This window comes from Protomyctophum parallelum (assembly GCF_964188405.1).
Source record: "Protomyctophum parallelum genome assembly, chromosome: 10".
NCBI classification, from domain to species: Eukaryota; Metazoa; Chordata; class Actinopteri; order Myctophiformes; family Myctophidae; genus Protomyctophum; species Protomyctophum parallelum.
Window position 1 is genome coordinate 19604575 of NC_139704.1, and position 22035 is coordinate 19626609.

Here is a 22035-nt window from a genome sequence, read left to right on the forward strand (position 1 = left end):
TAAAAAGACCTTAATAGTAGTTTTTAACGAAAACTGGAGACTGGAGAACAAAAGCAAGCACAGCGACCTCTCAGAGCATAGTTAGTTAGGTAGAATATGGCCACTTTAAACTCAAATCCAAAACGGCACAGCCAACTGTGCAGTGATGCAATGGAAATAAGCGCTCAACCTTTTTGTCAAAGATATCTGTCTTATATATCTTATCTCTATCTATATCTATAACACGGCGACTGTCGGTGTCCCTCCAGACAATCTGGAAAATCATACATCACTTTTAGCCAAATTCCATTTCAAGAGGAGCTTTCATATTTGGTCCTCAAAATGCACATATTTGTCAAAAATGATCTATGGTTCCCCCTGGACTCAATCTCTATTACTACAAGTTGCTGCTGGAAAACAGTACACAGCTGAGAAACACTGAGGGGAGATTTACGTCTGTCATTTATTTATGGAGTGATACGTCTTGAATCTAAAGGAAGTTGCATCAACATGCAGTCAGTAGCTTGTGGGATTTGGAGCAATCATTTGGACTTATCATGTAACGTGTGACATTCTAATGTTTCGGGCAGTTGGCAGCTGCCTGGCCTGATGGGAAAAGCACCTGTCAGCACCATCTGAAAAAGTCATTAAGTAAAGGTTGGTGAAGTGGAGAAGTCTGTTAAAGTATGTGCGTTGGACAGTTACAAGACAAGACAAGGTGTGGGGATATTGATTTTTTCTTTTCTTCTGCTAGCCAAGAACCAACTAAATCTCCCAACCCCTTTCAATATTTTGAAGTCCAACGTAGATAAACAAAGGGGAAAAATAGAGAAATTCTTGCCCTTTATTGCGACCACACGTCACATTTATTATGAAAACGTGCATTTCCCGTCAGTCCTTCCGTCCGTTAGTCAACCCACGCTTATGGTCACGGATCGTGACATCACGACTAGTCACCCACGCCTCCATATATGGTCATGCCTCGTGACATCATCAGGGATCTCCCCATATACGGGCATATTTGTAGTCGCTACGTAGACGACATCGCCAGGGGCCGTTGCCCATATATGGGAATGTCAATATCATTTCCTGTTGGTTCGTTCACCTAGATCTGCATATATGGAGCCGGCCAGCAACTCTACATCTGACTTCAAACCTCAAACCCTTAGATCTCTATATATGGAGCTGACCTGTTCTGACATTCCATATGTTGATTCTCCCCCACCCGTCCTTCCTGTTCTGACATTCCATATGTTGATTGGCCTCATCAAACCCTGTACACTCAAGACTCAATATATGGCCAGTACAGAATTCATTCCATATGTTGATTCTCCCCCACCCGTCCTTCCTGTTCTGACATTCCATATGTTGATTGGCCTCATCAAACCCTGTACACTCAAGACTCAATATATGGCCAGTACAGAATTCATTCCATATGTTGATCTGACCCCCCCCTTGCCAAATCACCAGCGCTCGCCCAGCAGTCTGCCGTCACCCAGGCGGATGCAGACCTCGCCCTTTAGGGTGAGGTCGCTTCTCACCCTCAGGGTGTCTTACTGGTTATTTGTTTTACGGTTTTAAATGCTATCATTTATATGTACTCTGTTGTTCTTCCTTTAGGGAAATGCCAAAAAGAACAAAGGGCGCTAGGGCTGTATGGGAGCTGGCTCTGTTTGGCATCACACGGGCACCCTGAGAGAAGATCTGGACGGTGGGGCCCCCCAGTAGAGACTTGTTACTACTACCATCACCAAAACCACAGGGAGGAGGAGCTACCTGACCCTCAGCTCTCTCCACTGTCACACAGTGGCCACAGGTTGAAAATGCCTGACTGAGGAAGAGCAATGTTTTTTCTTTCCCATTTTTACAGCGCTAACTGTGACATGACATAATTTGTAAAATGCTTCCTGAAACTTCAGGGAAGCAGCTGCTTGACCTTGTGGCCACACGGCAGGGTGGGAACACAAAGCTCTTCCCCCGAGGGTATGGACAATTTAAGCCTTGCTAATGCTTACTGAAGTGAAGACTTGAAGACCAAACCCTGTTTGTTTGTTTGTGTGTGTGTGTGTGTGTGTGTGTGTGTGTGTGTGTGTCCGTTTAATGTGCGTGTGGGACTGACAGAAAACACTGAACAGGATTGTGTTGCTATTGCTATGGACAAACATGATTTGAGAAAAAGTGGTGTGGACCAAGCCCCCGGGGATAGGAGGCTCTCCAGCGTTGAATCACTCGGCCCTACTGGTCAGAGTTGAGAATGCAGGCGGGCCCCTGCATTTTGCCTGAGGAAACCCTGTGCAGCTCGTTTAACATTGAGTGCTCGGTTGCACTTCCGCATTTGGACACCAACTGTTGGTGTCCAAATGCGGAAGTAGACGGTTCTTCCGGGTGCTTCAAAACGCCACTGAGCAACTTCCACTGAAATAATAGCGGGCGTGGCTGTCGCTCCGGTTCGGTCTCTATCCTTTTATTACTGTGTGTATGTGGTTTTTCATTCTTTCAGACAAAAGTGTGTTGGTCTAATCGTGTGTCTGTCGCACCAGGCTTGCAAACAAACTAAGATGACTATTGTTGAGCTTTGTACTAAGCTTTAAACTGAACTGGATAATATTTTGGCAAGTTCTCAATTCAGGGCCTATATAGTGACATATAATCGTCCTTTTGATTAATTTATATTCCATCGTACGACGGTGTCACTTGCCAATAATAATTCACACAAGCTGACAACACGCTGCATTGCGAGCTTTGGGCATGCCCGTTAAGACCCGCCACCAACAATACTCTGTATGCCACCAAGAGGATCATAGGGTGTCGCTTTGATGACCCAGAAGTCCAGAAAGAACCTTAGCTACAAGATGGGCTATTGTTGGCAGCTGTCACCGTTGTACGACAAAGTATAAATCAGTCACACCACAAACTTATGTTTTTTTTTTTCTCCTCCCCAACAGAAAAACATTTACACAGACACTTGAATTCATTCCTCATTTTGGTGTCCTACCTGCTCTCTGGATGCTAAGGAAAAGTGTCTGCAGTCTAGCAGCATTTCACTGTTTACCTAGAGCAGGGGTTCTCAACGTTTTTGGCTGGGGACCCTCGGAAATGCTTTGGCCATGTCTCGCGACCCCAGCCCCTCCCCACCCCCCAATACAAACTGACTGCAAAAATAACCTTAATAGAGATCATAAATTAATACTGAAACCAGATAAGATCATGAAGGAAAGTTTATGCATGTACTATGTAAACTCTTCATTTCCATTTTCCAGCCATTCAGTTGATTCAAAAATTGTGGCGACCCCCCGAGGGGTCACGACCCACGGGTTGAGAACCCCTGACCTAGAGGACAGTACAGGACAGACAAACTAGAGTTCATGAACTGGCGTCTGATTGTCTTTGTGAACTTGCTCTGTAACAATGGTAGTTTTATCACCAAAGTACATGGATGTGCACTTAGAACATTTGTGTAGCACAATAGTCAATTAATGTTCTATCATATATGGATAAAAAGGGTTAATGTGAATATACGCTCTTTTCAATGAACACTATTGTATTGTAATTGTATACATTTTTTAAAGGAATATACAACAAAGGCATTTATTCAGAAGTTACAAATGTCTATTTTCCACATTCTTTGGGGCTTTTACGGTGATTTGTTTTATTGTCATTTTGTATGCTGTTGTGCCCTGCACAACCTAAGCCTGGGTTGTGCACCAAAAATAACAGATCTACAAGCTCACAACACCATGCTGCAATGCATTTTAAGCTTGTAGATGGGCTATTTTCAGTGCACAACACTGGCACGCAACTAATTATAAATCACCCTCTAGTAGTCTAGTCTATTCTGTACTCTGTGCAGAGTACAGTTACCAGAACATAAGGACCTCTGGGTTGTTTTGGTACATGGATTAGATCTGTGGTTCTCTCTCTCTCACTCACACACACACACACACACACACACACACACACACACACACACACACACACACACACACACACACACACACACACACACTCTAATAGTTACAGACCTTGGCTTAAAAAGGTCCACTTCTGACCCCTCAAGGAACCCTGATGGTCCCTGGTCCCCACTTTAAGAACCACTGCATTAGAGACAAGAATTGATGACATCAATTAATTACCCGCAGCTGCCTTAAATCCCATGGCTGAGTGGTCGGCTAGAGGCAAAACGTGTGTGGTTGCCTAGAGACGAGGCAGCCAATCAGGACGATAGGTTGTCAGTATACAGCCAATGAGAAACATAGGTCTCAACTACAGCAAGTGGGCGTGAAAGCACCGCAGAGAGAACATTGACCAGCTGTGCTTACACAGCAGCTGGTAAAAGAAATCACACCATAATGTGAAGTGAGCGGTTCCTGTGTGTGTGTGTGTGTGTGTGTGTGTGTGTGTGTGGGGCAGTGGTCAATGTGTCTGTGTGTGTTGCAGTTGTCAATGGGTCTGTGTGTGTGTGTTGCAGTGGTCGATGGGTCTGTGTGTGTTAGGCTGCGCAATAGTGACACTTTAGGTCACCCACCTCGCCTCCCAAACCTAAAACATGAAAAGTAATACTCATATTGTTATACAGTACACCCAATAGCAATAACCATATACCGGTATGTGGAAACATATAAAGATTGATCAAATTGAATGATTGTATTCATAATGGGTTAGTAACGTTAGTTACTTTAACCAGTCAAGGTTTAATAGGTCCTTCAGTTTGACTGCTCAGAAGAGGATAATGCCACACACAAATGTTCACAAAGATCTTAGTGTGAAGAATATAGAAATAAACATTGCAATCCGCTCCAAGCTTATTTTAATGAATACAAATTTACTTTACAGAGGGGTTGGAGACATGGGGGGAGGGAAGATGGCATTTTCGAAATTACCTTTAAAAAGCACAATCATTTTTATAGGCTACTTAATACTTTTGTACTTTACTCAAGTACATTTTGAATTCTGGACTTTACTTGTAACAGATTGGGCTATTTTTATCTTGTGGTATTCCATTTTCTTTTGTGAGTAGCCTAGTAGTAGCCACTTCTTCCGACACAGAAGAAAACATTAGTGGCCCTTTAACCAACCGGCCACACGCTAATGGAGGGAGGGAGGGAGGAGTAGAGTTCATCATCCTCCTCCTACAGGCCATTCGGTAACAGTTTATTCCTCCTTGACAGGGCTGTCCTGTCCCGCTCTGTCCCGCTCCAGCACGGACCACAACTCTGCACAGCTATTATAACAACTCCCCAGCTTTTCCGCTGCTCTGCCATTTTGAGGAAAATCGTCCGACATCAGAAATCAAGATGTGCTCTCTAAACCGAGGTAGTCATGAGCTGATATCATAGCCTACAGTCGTGTATGTATCTGTGAGTATTGTTTCGTTTTTTGTCCCGTCTTCTATCTTTTTTTTTTAGACAACTGCAACACTTACAACAAACTTCAAGAAATAAGTATTTTGGGTCCGCACTGTAGCCTATTGCAGAAGATAGGTAAAACATGTTGTCAGTCCTGTTGTTGCTTTAAATGAATGGATACATTGTCAGATTTGAAACATCTACAATGTAACGGCCGTCGAACCAGAGTTTACACAAAGATTTAACATCAAAACAACGGCGATTTCTGCCAGAGTGGTGAGATATACGACAGGCCTTGACTGTTGTGTTGTGTCTCTAACAAATGATCTGTAGCCTACATTGTGCCACCATCTGGGTGTTTTTAGTTACAATGTTTTGGTAAAATGATTTAGTTATTTAGATTATTACTATTAGTTAAGTTATTGACTTACACAACTTATTTACAGATGTCGCTTCTAGGCTACTTTCACACCATGGATTTCTCTTCACGCGTGAATCGAGTTTTCCTCTTTTGAAAACAAGCTGTGAAGTTATTGAGTGAGCGAGTGCCACGCAACAGCTGACACAATTATGCCACACATCCATTACCATTCGATTTCTCCAGTCATTGCATCTCTAGGGCTAAATATGAGGTTTGTAGCAGCTGCGCACAACTAACATGCAAGCTGTTATGTTTTTGGATTGCTTTATTGGTTGTTGTATAGTTCAAATTGACAATATTGACACATACTGTATACATTCATAATAATCACTGCTGTTGAGGTTCGTAACTTCCGTCTTCAAATGTCACATTTGGTTAGTTAGGCAGTGATGATATAAGAAAGACCACATTTGTTTCTTGAAATGTTATAAAAAAAGTAATTAAGATAATACTTGTGAGGAGAGTAGGCTGGTATTTCCTGTGTGAAAGCTCCTCGTCCCCAAGGAATGTGTGGAATGTCTCATTTGTCCTCTAGATGCAGCAACCTCTTATTTTGCTGCTTCCTCCACTTGAGTCGACTCACTGCACTGGAAGTGGGGTATAGTGGGCCTCCTCTGTACAATAAGACTGGGTGACCTCACCTTTCTTCTTGGCCTCTCAGAACCAGTCAAGTGACTATAATAAGATGGGGAGAGGAGTGGCAGTATTTGTCTGCCATTGACCACTGGAAATAACTGATTTTAAATTGAAAAAAATGAACATGACTCATTGTGTCACGTTGTTCAGCTGAAAATCAGTTCTTTTCGGTGAGCGACAGACATGCTCCTCCAGGCTTTGTATGATGCATTTCCAGCACATGACCCAGAATCTGAGCTCTTGGTTTCCTGTTTATCCGTAGCTATAGGGGGATGACTGGTTGTCTTCATCCAAGGCTGTGATGAAAATCATGAAAGGAGTGAAGAGGCTGTAATTGTGGCTTTACACATTCAACTAATTTCTCATATAGCCTATCTCTGAGATGTGGTTTTAGTAATCACGCTTTTTTTAAGTGCCTGCCTCTGTGGCCCAAGAGCTGGTGGTGCTTGCCATGTTGCCAACACATCAAAGGCTGACAGTTATTTTGACTATGCGGTGAATGATTAGCAAGATAATGAATAGCAAGATAGCATTTCAATGTTTACTCTCTGCCTCTTGTGGTAGCCTAATACTAATAGTACCTGAGGTATTTCTCATTTCAGCATAAGACATAAGACAGAAGATTTAGAGGTAGTATGTATTGCACAAAGCTTTCTACAACAAATAATTGTCTCTGGTATTACAGTGCACAGTAGCGTGTCCCATATTCAGCCATCTGTGGTCCCCTCCAAAGCCTCATGCAGCACCAGCTGTTTTGCCCTGTAGCCTAGTTCTCACAGTTCACTGCATACTGGTTAATTGTATGCAGCGGTTTTCCCCACAGAAGTACTTTTTTAGAGTAGGTTTACCAAGTAATAAAGGCTCTACATTTAAAAGCATGGCATTTTCAGAAGCATCTTGACTCTTAAATTCACTTTGAAGAGTCTTTGAACATTAACTATAGCAATTTAACTTGTCAAATGACAATTGATTAAATATCACTTGTTAAATCTTTTACATCTTGACCTCAGTTGTGTCAACAAGAAATTAACCATAAATATACATAAATAAAAAGTTGATTTGTGAGCATGGATAACTCAGAGTTATCCATGCTCACAAATAAACTTCCTATCCGATCTATCCCAGATTACCTAGGAATTGCATAGCCTTTTTTGAATCATCTGCAAATTGGATTATCTCCATAATAGCCTATGTATTACAATGTGAAAAGTATCACAGGAAAATTACAGATGTGTACTTGCATATTACATGGTACTAAATTATGCCAATTCTTTCTCTTACAGACATGTGGGCCTCTGATGAGCGTGAGGATTAAGCCAGCAAAGGCAGAACTGTTGTTTTGAACCTGGTCTTCAGACAATCTCCGCAATGAACAACTCAAACTGGGTGACATTTGATGATGAGAGCACACCTTTGTCCTCCCCTCAAAAACCCCCGTCTTCATCAGGGTCAAACAAAGGATCAATACCCCGTCCTAATGGTCTGAAGCTGGTTCTCCCTCCCATTAGAGAGCCGTCCTGGAGCTTCAACAGTTCCCTGGAATCCCCTCAAATACATTCAGGTCTTAATGGAAGTTCTTGTGTGCCATGCAACACTCCCTTCTGCACTCCAGTGAGTGCGAATCCCAGCACTGCCTCCCCATTTCACTATGGTTCATGGGAAACGAACAATGTGTTCCACAGTTTTTCCAGCACATCTGCCATATCCATGTCCTCTCCAGGCCCAGAGGACAGTCCACAGGTCCTGAACAAACCGTCAGATGGACCAAACCCTTTCCCTTCTTTCCAGGGAGACTCGGGACACTTCAACCCCTTCTGGGAGGGGGCTGGCCATGGAATTGATGTGGGGAGCTCCTCTTCAGATTCAGAATGTGAGACCAGCCTGCCACGTTTTTTTATTCGGACTAAAGATGGTGCTGAGCCACCGCGTGACCAAATCCAGAGCTCCTACTCTTACATTTGCCACAAGCTGGAGGGGCTTCGAGCAGAGAAGGATGATGAAGCAGAGACAGTAAGAGATGGTGATAGAAAGCTAAATTGCAAAACGGATCCAACGAGCAAGGAGGTGAGGCAGGGTCCATTGCGGTTTGTTCCCCAAGGTCTGTTCCGTAGCCAGAAGAGAGACGGCTGGTCTTTGATGCTCAGGATCCCAGAAAAAAAGAACCGTATGTCCTCTCGACAGTGGGGCCCAATCTTCCTGCGCCTTCTCCCGGGCGGCGTGCTGCAGATGTACTACGAGCGAGGGCTGGAGAAGCCATTCAAGGAGTTCCAGCTCCTTCCGCAATGCAGGCTTTCCGAGCTTAAGCTGGAGAGTTATGGCGAGTCCCGCAAGATCCTCTCTGTAAAGGTGGAACATTTCTCGTACGTAGAGAAGAAACGGTACCATCCCAAGTTGGAGGTGACACACGAGGCCGAGATCGAGCAGCTGCTCAAGTTTGGTACTACCGAGCATGGCGATATGGAGGACCTGCTGGTCACCATGGAAGAGGAGATCTTTAAGTTGTCTACACCTCACCCACAAAGACGCCATTACGAGGAACAGGAACTGTCGCTGCAGATCACTGATCACATGTGGGTACAGCTGGATAAAGCTGGTGGAGTCATGGAACGAGTGGCCTTCACACAGATTCATTGCCTAGCTTTTCTAAGTGAGGACGCTGATTGTTTCCTGGCACTTAATGACCTGGGGCTACTCCGGTTTGACTCCAGTTATGGATCTGAGGAGGATAACGAGATCTGGATGGAGATCGCAGACTGCCACTTTCACAAATGCATCAATGAGGTGGAATTTCAGAGGTCCCGTCTCATTAAATTCTCCCCTCCTGATGCTTGTAGGGTGGAACTGATGCGATACAAAACCGTAGCGTTAGGATGCACAGAGCTGCCTTTCTCAGTCAAGGCTGTGGTCACTGTACAAGGTGCCTATGTGGAGCTCCAGGCTTTCCTGAACATGTCGGCATCCTTTGCAGGAACCTCTGACATGCAGCCACTCTGCGAGAATGCAGTGATCCGTGTACCAGTGCCAGGTGACTGGATCAAAGTGTCACGAACAGTGGCCTTACTGCGACAGAGGTCACTAAAGGCTCGTATGAACAGAAACGCCTGCTTGGGCTCAGTCAGTGCTGCAGAGTCTCAGCCTGTCATGCAGGTGTCGATTGGCACAGTCAAGTACGAGAATGCATATTCAGCTATCGTCTGGAGTATTGACAGACTGCCTGCGAAGAATACAGGTAAGACATCAATTTCCGCAAGGTCTTAATGTTAAACATCATCACAAGTCACTTGTAACATGCCTTCTCATATCTTCCTGAGATAATACGATACGATAACTGCATGTGTTTTCTTTGTTCTCATGGGCAGCAGTGGATCATCCCCATTCATTCTCCTGCAAGCTGGAGCTGGGGTCAGATCAGGAAATCCCAAGTGATTGGTACCCTTTTGTCACCATGGAATGTGAAATTATGGGAGCAGTTGTGTCACAGACAAGGATCAAGTCGCTGGGCACGGTAAATGACATCCAGCCTCAGAAGAATGTGACCAGCTGGACACGGTATCACTGTCAGGTAAGATGTCTGATATACACAGAGTTGAGGTTGTTTTTCTTTGCCTTGTACATGTCCAAAACTAAACTTACTTTTCAATATAGTTATTATTTAATCACAAGCTTGTTAATATTTTCCATTGCTTAAATATTTATAAAAGCCACAGACAGACTTAACAACTTTCAACCTGGCATCCCTACATCAAAATCCTTGTGAGCTTGTAGAGGATGGAGATACAACATTCCTGCATTTGTGATATTAAAGCGCAAATAACATGCATTTTAAAACGGCTTTTAATATTTAATATCATATTGTCTATGTCCATCAAAGTTATTTCTAATGGTTTGAGCCTCAATCACCACTCTGATATAACCAGGCCTTGTCATTTCTTTCTGGACTTTGAAAGCAGTTTTAGCTGCAATACCACAATGTCCTGAGGTGGTGGGGGTGCTGATATGCAGAATATTTAATATTTGAGTCATTATAATACTGATGCTAGAAAAAAACAGATTCGTTTCCATTCCATGCCAGCTTGGAAAATCAACAATGGTGGACATTGTAAACAAAGTGGAAATGCAAATTTGAAACTGAAGACTGAAGAAGGAGGAAATATATAAAGTAGGGTGACATTGATGACATCACGATGAGACCAAAATCAGTTGAGCTGTTCCATTAAAGCACCTATATGATATGAAAGCCTGATTGTTCAAAATTGTGGGGAGAGAAAACACATATGGGAGCCCCAAAAACATAAAATAAATTGAAAAAGTTTAATTTTATGTTATAGGTCCTATAACCTACATGATTTGTGATATTCATCTGTCCCATTAGGTGGAGATAGAGAAGAAGTGGATTGAAACAGAAACACAGAGGCAGTCTGGCTGTATGACCCAGTGATTTCTTCAGCAGTTGCTCCTCTGGGCCAAGACATTTGCCAAGAATTGCCAGAAAAGGGATTGGGAACAATACGATAAAAGACTGTGCTTCTATATTGGATTGTCAAATACATGGAATCACATCAGGGTTTCTCCTGTCATTTCTTAACCACTTTCAACCTAGCATCCCTTTGATGAACTTTTTTCAAAACATTGACACCTATATACTTAAAGAGATTAAGGCTATGTTCAGACTGGTGGCACAAATCTGTTTTTTTACCTATTCAGATTGGTTTGATCAAGTCTGAACAGAAAGAAAGAAAACAAAAAGAATCAAAGCTACTATTTTCGACAAATCCAATCTGATGAATTGCATTTAACAGTGTGGACAGTCAGTCCTCCTTTAGATTTGAGAAACAAATCAGATGTGTTTGCAGTCTGAACAAAGCCTAAGAGTTTACCATCCTGACAGAACAAGCCTCTGGAGATGAGAACCATTAGACACACATGCCCACACAGTGAGTGCAAACACATGCACCATTCTTTTTTTTACAGTATGGCCGCAGTACTCCTGCTGTTAATACTACATCTTCGTGTTGAGGCCTATTCATATTCCGGTTTTAGGTGATAAGGTGACCACCAGAAACGACAACATGACGTCACGCTGCGGTGATAAGAGACTCACCGCTCACCCAAACACATGTTTGGTGGTCACCTTTATCGCCTAAAACTGGCTTATGAAGAGGCCTTTACTGTCTTACTGAGTTTATTGACGTTTGGATATCACCGAAGGCCAATTTCCATGACGATTATTTGACACCAGATGAGTTGTCTGTGATTTTCTAGTTCATGAATTATTAACAAACAATTTCACTCCCAAACACACAATGAAATGATCAGAGATGTAAATGGAGAAATTGAGCATAAAGAAAGTTGCTGCTGCAGAAGAGAATAATTAAATGAAAAGATTTGCTCTGGCAACTAAGTGGCAGGGGAAACCTTGAATCACACAGCCTTGGTGAAATGTCTTACGGACATGAACAGATACTTATACTAAGCTTGAATTATTCTAGACTGGTTGAGCAAGTAACCTTTGCCTAGCACTTTACATTTAACTAATTACTTTATTAATTGTAAAATTAACAGTTTATATAGAATGTAAGCTTGTATTTGGATCATATGCACTCTTCCAGAATGATTGGCAACCTTCATAAAAGAGCTAAAATTTAATGCATAAAAATGAGCATCACAAGATAAACATAATTTATGTTCAGAAAAAACTTTAAACATTTTATTTTTTACTTAAAATTGCTTTTGTAAAAGAAAATAATTTACAAGAAGTTTGTTGTTTATCTTTCATTAAACTTTTGGACTCATTTTGTGAAGGTTGGTGGAGGACTACTACTTATTTAAATAAAAAAAGCATATGACCCATTGCCTCTAATCTGATTGGAATTGTCTGACTTGTTTAAACAAGAAAGAAAGCTCATCAGTCTGCAACAGTGATTTGATTTGTATGAGGTGACTTGACAAGTAGCAACTGGTATATTTATGTCAAAAGTGAAACAATTTGTATGCCTTCTGTTACTCTTCATATAAATGATCATGTGGAGTTAAAAGAATGTCTGCTCTCTCTCTCTCACACACACACACACACACACACACACACACACACACACACACACACACACACACACACACACACACACACACACACACACTTGTTTTGAATATAATATTTAGAAAGGCTATTCGAATGATAGACCCATTGAGCAGTGTGATTAGCCTACGTTTGTTTTTGTTTTGTATAGTAGCCTACAGTAGCCTACTAGCCAACAACCCATGTTTCCTTGATAAGAAATATATTAGACAATTAAGTTATAAAATATAGCACATAAACAGGACAAATAAACAAACACAAATACAATAACATACAATAATAATAATAACCATAGAACTCTATGCAACAAACTTCTGACGTCATCTCTGGGCACCCGCTGTGTCATCCGGCTAATTGCGAACACCTGTGTCACACAAAAGTGTTGCACAAACGAAAAGTCAGTGTGTTGGTTTTACACTTGATATTGCAGTCCAGTCACATTTCCCTTTCTTCTCTTAATACTCTGAGTGATGTTGACAAATACAACAGTGGTAAGCAGAGCTTATGTTTATAGCTATAGCCTATAATATAGTCGAACAATTTATCTATATTTGAGTCGTTTTAGTAGAGTTCCATATGTCCAACCTATCGATGGTTGTTTGCTCATTTGTTTTTCCATGGTGATGTCTGTCTCCGTTATCAGTTTAATTCTTAATCTTTGTGAACTGCAATTGTCTCAGTCCAAACTGTACCTGTCCATCATTGATGATGTGATTGAGAGTATGAGGGAACTGTACTCGGAAGAAGAACTGGAGTGCCGTATCCTGGACAATTTGAGACATGTGAGTTTGCACAACGTTTCGTTTGTTATTAACATAACATGTCTGGTAAAATAGTTGGCAACAGGTCAGGAATTACAATAATGTGCACCCAAGTGACCCAACGTGAACTGAACAAGCATACAAATGGATCATTGTTGTTTTAAAGGTGATTAATGTGAAATTAAGTGATGGAAACAAAAAGAGCAGACAACATTGGAACTATTTTGAACTGAACACTACCAACATTGATGCTGATTGGATTAAATTGGATACCCTCCTCCTAGAAATGTACATGTTTGACCTGGGGAGACTGCTACAAACAATATAGCCTACTAATCACCTTTTATTGTTTTGGTTTTAACCAAAACAATAGCACTTAAAGCTATTCTTTACTTTGAAGGACGTTTTACTCTGCAATTTGTACACGGTTCATGCCTTTACTGTTATGGCGGGTCGATGCTAGCCTCCCACTGCACCAGCAGCACTGAACCGCAGGCTCAGCTGGCGAGCATTGTTCATTCAATTTACTGTGATCTTGCACTTAAAATACTCTGGATAAGAGTGTCCGCTAAATTCCTAAATTGTTTTCTTACAGCTTTGGGAGTCAAAGATGATGCAGTCGAAAGCAATGCATGACCCAAGGCAAGATATAAACCCCTCCAACTTTGTGCTGCAACTTCCATCCAGCTACAGTCAGACTGCTCCAAATAACACAGGTACAACCATGATTCTCAATTTAAAACCACCTGAAAATAATTGAATCTGTCGCAGGATATTAGGATTAGGATATTAGGATTAGGATATGCCCTGAACACTCATGCAGGCAGTTACTCTGGCTGATTTGAACGTTCTCAAGCTCATAGCGCGCCACCGAGTCGAGCTTGTAGGTCTGCTATTTGTTTTTTATCCTGAAAATGCGGCACAAATCTTTGAATATATATTCTTTCAGAAGATTTTCTTTTTCACGTCAGGCCTAAATGGAACACTGACCCCCCACCCCAGGGCTTTATACTAGGTATGCTCGTATATACCTCTACGCCAAATCTCTTTGCCAAAAATAGCCAATCAACAAGTTCACGACACAGAGCATTTGATTTTGAGCTTGCAGATCGGCTATTTATTTACCACAAACATTTGCACCCAGAATAGGGAGGGTTAAGGACAGGACAATTGACCTTGTTGCTCTTTTTGGCCCGCAGGTTTTTGTGACGTCATAAAATTGTCAGCATTGCAACCTTACTGAAGGTGTGTGATCAGCATGAGCAAGTGAAAAGGCCTGTATCAGTGTTCACTGCTGTTCAAAAACGTGTTTTCCAAATTCAGAGCCTGTGTGCCTTCGAAGGACGCAAACTGTCTAGCTTTCATAGGCTGCAGCCTTCAAAGGACACAGTAGGTGTTCAACAGCATTGCATGCAATTAAGGACAAGTGAGTGCGGATGGCTAAAATCGTCCAGAAAGGAGACAGGTGTTTCTTTTATTTTCAACCTAATCTAGCCTCGGTACCCAGGCTTTTATTTTTGTTCGCATTCGGCTCAAATTAAAATCCTGGGGAAACCCATTGAAAAGTTTAGCATAGGAAGCCCACTTCCTTGTATTTCGCTAAACAATAACAGTGCAGAGGGGCGTTGCTCCAAATTTGGTGACGTCAGTGTTCTCCATTGTTTTCTACCGGGGAGGAGCAGAAATCATACAAAATAGGCCATGGGCTAATCCTAATCTAACCAAAGTGTTAAATGCTGTCTTCAATCTGTATCCCCAGCTTCAGCACCAGTTGTGATCCCCCCTGGTCATCATATCCGCAGTTATTCTGTCAAGGCAAGTTGCAAAACCATCTGATGTTGTTGGCACCTAGCCTGCATGTTTTATATTGTCGGGTAATAATGTCAGGTCAAGATGACAACAGAGACAACTTTGACCAACATGTGTTCCCAAAGGCCAATTTATGTCCATCCGCAAAAATCTATGTGCAGCTCACGGCCCTGAACAAAGAGAAAGAGGGTGTTGAGTGGCGGCTATATTCAGTGTGCAGCATCGTAACATTTTCCGCCCCCTTAATGAGGTTGTCTGCGTTTCACTGACTGAACGTGCGTGAGTATTTTGATCGTGCTACTTTAAATTGCTACCAGAAACGTGAAGAGGTCTCGATATTCGTCTGGTAGTGAGAAAAGAGGAGGAAACCAAGAAAGGACAGTGGTAAGTGAAACGATGACTGACTGAATGAATAATTCAGTCATTACTGTAAGCTAATAAATTGGCAAATAAATTCATGTCTATTTTTTTGAAAATTCACAGAATCTAGGCTAAAAGTAAACATTTTCTTTTTACCTTAAGTAATGTATTCGCTGGATGCACGGTACTGATGATGCTTTAAACCTATAGACCGATTCACAGAGGGTTTCCTGGGTGCGGCCATTACTGAGGTGTACCATTAAGTGCAGCAGCACTGATTAGCTACACCTGGTCTATAGAGCACCTGCTCCATGTATTACACCTCAGTAATGGCCGCGCCCAGGGCACCCCTCTGTGAATCGGTCTATACGCCTAACCTATACCTTTCATATCCTACCTGGGATTCAAACTGGGTCCCTGCACAAGTGCTCAAGTGTCTACCACTGAGCCTATAGAGCCTGCTTGATTGGGGATACATTTAATTTTGACCTCCAGGCAGTACCACTTGTCAACCAGTGTCAAACCAGACCACAGAATACATGGAAGAGCAGGGAGACCAAATGCATACGTTCTATTGTATCACCATATACTCTGATACACGGATTGCACAAAACATTTTATTAACTAAAAATGTTACATAGTGTAGTGTTAAAAACAAAGTTGATTCCACAACTTACGTTGGGTAACAGAAGTACAGTGATCACATTGAGAAAATAGTTTTTGATTAAAGACTTGTTAGTAGTAGTTCACAAAAGAAATGACTTATTTCCTATCAATTATATAACCCTATGAAGCCTTGAATTCACAGATTCTTCAGGTTTTTTTGTCGCAAAGAAAATAAGTCCTTTTTTGGTTGAACTAGTCCTTTAACACTACTATCAATTACCTTATCTTGGTATGCAGTCTCTATCTCCTCAGCCTTGAATCCTACCAAATCATCTGCTGAAACTACTGTTTGGCTGACATGGTGATCTCAATAGGAGAATATGGCTAGAGCTTGCCATGCACACACACACACAACGTGTAGATACATTTATGTATATTTGCATAGTATAGCTAAATATATGCATGTATGTTTATGTGTATTCTTTTTAACGTAATTTTAAACTGCAGAACAACTCTACCGCCCTTACTACTTTCTCTCTTCCTGCTGGCCTGAACTGTCCCGTGCAAATACCAGCCGGAGTCACTCTGCAAACAGCCTCTGGTAAGGCGAAGTGATGCTAAAAGGAAAAATATATAATACATTACCCCCCCCCCCCCCCCACATGTTTGTTGATAACGTGATGTCCTTTATACTCTTTGTTTCTCTAAGGTCAACTTTACAAGGTTAATGTTCCAGTGGTAGTTACCCAGGGCCCAGTAGGCCAGGCTGGTCAGCGAGCCCCAATTAAAGTGACTGAGTGGAAGGGCCCTCAGTCAGCCGCCAAAGGCCCACTTGTGGTTAACATGATGCTGTCTCAAGGAGGAGAGAAGACCTCTGTTCCAATTTCGTCTACACCTCAGTTGTCGGCGCAAACGACCACCTTTATACCTCAGCAGCCACAATGTGCAGTTGCTAGAGTCTCCCAGCCTGAAATGCCGCCGCCTGTGCAGGCAGCTGTCTCCTTGGAAGGCAACGAGCCCCGTCCACAGCCTCTGACCATGGGTATGGCCTCGTTCTCGGCCAACAACGTGGTCGATTTTGATGTCCAAACTGGAGAGGCTTTGGTGCCTGTATCACAGTACATGGCCAGTGAGATTGAGATCCCACAAGAAGTGATAACAATTGGTGATGAAGATGAGGCCACAGCAGCAGGAAATGTCCCTCCAAAGCCCAATGAGGTAATTTAGACTAGGATTGTGTCTTTAAAAATAGGGATTTAACTCAACACTTTAAGCCTTTCTTTTGGCCAAATTAATCACATTGGGATTAAAGGATACAAATCATCATACATATTCAAGGCCAACAGCTCAACATACACCCAGTGGTCACTTTTATTGGGAAAGCCTGTCCAACAAAATACATGTTAACAACATTTTTTTCAGCCAAGCCCAAATACAGCCAAGCCCAAATACATGGCAGTAACTCAATGCATCTACTCATGTAGAAATGGTCCAAACGATCAGAATGGGGGAAGATGGGTGATTTAAGTGACCTTAGTTTGAACGTGGCCTGAACCATTGATACAAGGCAGGATGGATCCATTCCTTCATGTTTTAGGCACTAAATTGTGATCCTACCAAACAAATGCCATAGCAGAAATGGAGACTCATCAGACCAGGCAAAGTTTTTCCAATCTTTTGCACAAATGTGGTGATCCTTTTGTGAATTGGAGTTTCCTGTTCTTACCTGCCAGGGAGTGGCACCTGGTGTAATGTTCTGCTGCTGTAGCCCATATCTGCCTCGAGTTTTGATGTGTTGTGTGCTTTCAGCTATGCTCTTCTGTACACCTCAGTGGTAACGAGTGCTTATTTGAGTTACTGTTGCCTTTCTGTCAGCTCCATTCTCCTCTGGCATCAATCAACAAGGCCTTTTAGCCCACAGAACTGTCTGTTATCCACTGGAATCTTTACGAACCATTCTCTGTTAACCCTAGTGATGGTTGTGTGTGGAAAGATTCTCAGACTAGCTTGTTCAAAGTCACTTAAATCACATTTCTTCCCTATTTTGGTACAGTTTAAATTGCAGTCTACCAGTATTGATTTTGTTGACTAAAACTATGACAAAAAATGTTCGACTACATTTTTTCACTGAAAAACTAAATGCAAATTAAATAAAAACTAAGCTATGATGACTAAGACTAAATACATTGACAATTTTGTCAACAAACTAAAAAGACTAAAATGTTATGGAGGGACTAGTGGACAAGAGATCTAAAAGGGAAGTCATTCCATGTTTGGTTGTGCTCTGAAAATAGCAGATCTACAAGCTCACAACCATTGTGAGCTTGTAGATCTGCTATTTTCAAATCAGGCATTACGACGCCATCAAGGCCAGCCAAATTAATTTTTAGTCAACAAAATTAACTGTAGATTTAGTCGGCTAAAATCATATGAGATTTAGTTGACTAAAACTAGACTAACACTAAAGCATTTCAGGTGACTAAAATATGACAAACTAAATAGAATGTTACTCAAAAGACTGACTAAAACTAAATCAAAACAACAACACTACAGTCTACACAGGTTAGGTTTAAATGGATTTGAGTTGCTGCCATGTCATTGACTAATTGCATTTGGACAGGCATACAGAAGTGGTCAAGTCAAGTGTACGTATGTATAAATTACTCAATGAGATACTTTAAAAGCGCGATAGGGGTGACTTGCACAAATTTGAGCTTCATTGCATTATAACAATTAACACCTGCATGTTTCTCTTGTTTCCAAAGCGAGCGATGGACTACATGCCTGACCTCTCCGACATTATTCAGCTAGATGGGCCAGCCGACGACTCTGACATTGAGGAAGAGGGAGCTCCTTTGGGAGAAAATGATTTTCTACGTATGATCAATGCAGAGGCAATCAATGTGGATGAAAGTGGTGACGGTAGCAGTCTCTCCTCCAGCAGTGATGATGGAGCTGATGAGCTTGATGATTTTAAGGAAGAAGAGGTATGGGATAAAGACAAATTCTCACCATCTTGTCCCAAAGTAAACTATGTCCTTTTTTTTATTGTGTTGAACGATCAGTAGATGGGGCTGTTGTACAAAATAACTCTTTACTCATGATGTTACCACTAAAATGTCAATCCATCCATGGAGGAATACTAAATGTACAGAATTAGTGAATCATTTCTTGTTCATTGTTTCCTAAAATCCAGCATGACTGGCTGTGCGGTTTAGTAAACTGATTTTTATTCTACCCATGTTTTCTCTCCGGCAACAGGATCCTTTGAATTCGGGAGATGATGTAATTGAGCAAGACATTCCAGATCTCTTTGACACAGACAATGTGATTGTTTGCCAGTATGACAAAGTAAGAACACCTTGGTTTCCTGTAGGCTATAATGTTTCTTTACAAAGTGTATGTTATCTGTATTTATTAAAATATTCTTTTCAAATTACAGATTCACCGCAGTAAAAACCGCTGGAAGTTCCATTTTAAGGATGGCATAATGTCCTATGCAGGCAGGGACTATGTGTTTTCTAAAGCTGTTGGGGAGGCTGAGTGGTAATGACTTAATCATTCGTCTACTCAGATTATGTTGACAGGGAAAATACAAAAACATTAAGGCTATTTGCTTTTTTTTCCTTTTTTGTAAGAGAAACTTTTGGATTTACATTTGTAACTTCACTATAGTGAAGGTTCGAGTCATTTTAGCTTATGGCCAGTCAATTTTATTTTATGGACATGACTTTGTTACATAAGTAACAATGATTTTCCTGCAGGTGCCGTTTAATTTATTTCACTGGGGCAAAACACAGTCCGATCCAAAATCGTTTTTCCTGTCTCCTACAGTATGGTTGTCTTGCCTTGATGGTAAATAAAAATACTGTTTTGATATGCATTTGTCATGGTTTCTGATTATTCATACATAAATAAAAGAATATTGAATCATTTAACAGTTGTCCTCTAGTGAGATTATGCGGCTCTGCATGGGCCCCTCATGGAGCCTTTACGGTGCTGTTTGTAGCACTTTTGGATGGATGCTGTCTTTTGAACCTGTGAATTTATGTTCAACAATCAGGAGCTTAATGAATAACATCAATTTGATCAATATGTATTACTGTAGATTATGTTAATACAATATGAATATCTGCATTGATTGTCGATGGTCTCCCTTTCATTGAGACATGTATGGGAGACTTCAGCCTGCAGTGTCCATTCTAAGCATCCAACCACCTGTCAGTCTGCGCACCGGTGGTTTGTCCAGACGATTGGTTAGAGAATCATCCTTGCCGTCATTGCCTCAGTCACAGACTTCACAATAACTACACTCTTTTAAACTTTTGTAAATGTGAAATGTATCAGTAATTTGTGACACATTTTCTAATGACATAGGTGCTGGACATGTCTCAGCCAATCAGTGTGCAGATGAAGGTCTGGCTCTAGGGCCTAGAATAAGTCTACTTTTAAAGGTGGGTCATAGTAGTCGTAGCTTAGATTCTAGGCATTGTGGACTACTATGACCCACCGTGACCCGCCTTTAAAACAATATTGTTTAAATACACGTTTTATTGACATTCAATAGAACAGCACAGCCCTGTAGTGTAGTATAATGTATAACCTCATGTGGAAGAGAGATTGACAGGTGCTTGTCATCATTAGTTTAAATTGTTTAGCATTTGCCGATGTAATCACACTTTACTTTTTTGTTTGGAAATAACTTCAGATTGAATGGAATGCTACAATGCCAGGATAACATAGTAATACATAATATACATTTGTAACCATTTACTGAGGTAATCACTTTTATTTAACAGTTAATTTGAAAACTTAATTCATTTTAGCACAAAAATACACTGAAATGCCTCACTGATTGTTTTTTTCACTGGATGTCTAACTCCGCAAACAAGATAGGGGAAAATATGTCTACTGTAGTGTAAACTAGTGGGTAGTCAGAAACCTTGATGTGTATTGTATGCCTTGAGATTGCAAATCAGCGACCTTGATGTCTGCAATAAATATTCTTCAAAGACCAAACTGCATTTTTCACAGAACTCTTGTAGTTCAGAAGAGCCTAAGATAACCTTTCTACTGATACAGGCTGAATTTCCTGGTGATGAGCTTAGACTTTTGACTTGTTACAGGGTCCAGTTACAAATTGCAGCCACCTGTAAGTGCTCTTTAAGAGCAATTTTTGAAGGATGTTAAGCAGCCAGCCAGCCACACTTTTTTTTATATGACTGTTGGTAGGGAATTCCACATTCTGGTAGCATAGCAGTAGAATTAACTTGACCCCATTTTTGTGATGAAACTGGGTTCGGTGAGATCAGTGGGGCTCTTTCTGGTGTTGTGCCTTTGTATTTCTTTTAATATTATGCTATTTAAGTAGTCTGGGACATGGGTATGGGTATCCCTGTTTTCTTTTGAAGTAGTCTGGTACATGGGTATGGGTATCTTAAGACCAGGCCCATTGCAAGTTGCTTTACTCTGTCCTCTACCTGAGCCATCCTACAGTACCCTAGCATAAGGGTACTGTATGTGTTGGGTGAGTTCTGGGCGTCAGGCATAGTAGTAACCTGACCAGTTTGTTTTGAGAGGTCTGCACTTTTGTTTGTAAAGGGATAGTTCAGACTTTTTTACTTGCCATTAATATAGTGGTTGCAACAACTGTATTAATTGATTGCCCAAGTCCCGTGGTGGTATGGTTTTGGTGAAATATTAATTCCGGTCATATTGTGGGGGGCACAGGGGGCCACACATTTAAAAGTAAATTAATTCACAAAACTAGCGTCACTTGTATTTTTCACTGTCCAAAAAATAGTTCCATTGTGATGGTGGGGTCAAAGTTGAACGAAAGTTGTGCTAATATTTTAGACTACTAGTGTACTATACTGACCACCGAGTAGATCCTGCGTAGAGAACATGTTGGCTTTTCTGATTACGGTTGTTGCCATTTTTACCACTTGAGATGTTACCCACTCAGATACAACACAATTTTCTGTTTAGACAGTTACCGATCAATTGCTCTATACTAGAGAAATTATTACTCTGGCAATATAG

The 22035-nt window shown here is 41.4% G+C and overlaps 3 protein-coding genes across 6 annotated transcripts in view; all 3 read left to right on the forward strand.

The window, feature by feature from the left end:
* ppp1r21 (protein phosphatase 1, regulatory subunit 21) overlaps positions 1-3843 on the forward strand; it is a 30166-nt gene extending 26323 nt beyond the window's left edge. For both annotated transcript variants that reach the window (XM_083775400.1, XM_083775401.1), the window contains exon 22: positions 1600-3843. In XM_083775400.1, coding sequence (XP_083631526.1) covers positions 1600-1629 — 30 coding nt within the window. In that variant the 3' untranslated portion in view covers positions 1630-3843. The remainder of the gene's footprint in view (positions 1-1599) is intronic.
* Positions 3844-5170: 1327 nt separating this feature from the next.
* ston1 (stonin 1) lies at positions 5171-12403 on the forward strand. Of its 3 annotated transcripts, none has more exons than XM_083774189.1 (4): positions 5171-5292; positions 7665-9610; positions 9741-9943; positions 10754-12403. In XM_083774189.1, the coding sequence occupies exons 2-4, from the start codon at positions 7750-7752 to the stop codon at positions 10817-10819; spliced, it is 2130 nt and encodes a 709-aa protein (XP_083630315.1). In that variant the 5' UTR covers positions 5171-5292; positions 7665-7749; the 3' UTR covers positions 10820-12403. The 3 variants fall into 3 exon arrangements, with proteins under 3 accessions (XP_083630315.1, XP_083630314.1, XP_083630316.1); XM_083774188.1 differs by having other exon boundaries at positions 5201-5336; XM_083774190.1 differs by having other exon boundaries at positions 5201-5336; positions 9744-9943.
* A 524-nt stretch (positions 12404-12927) lies between these two features.
* gtf2a1l (general transcription factor IIA, 1-like) lies at positions 12928-19543 on the forward strand (the record flags this gene model as incomplete). Its single annotated transcript, XM_083774927.1, has 9 exons — positions 12928-12948; positions 13138-13239; positions 13814-13934; positions 14978-15033; positions 16501-16594; positions 16703-17211; positions 18759-18980; positions 19255-19344; positions 19436-19543. 9 exons carry the CDS (start codon positions 12928-12930, stop codon positions 19541-19543), a joined length of 1323 nt encoding a protein of 440 aa, XP_083631053.1.
* Positions 19544-22035: the final 2492 nt, after the last annotated feature.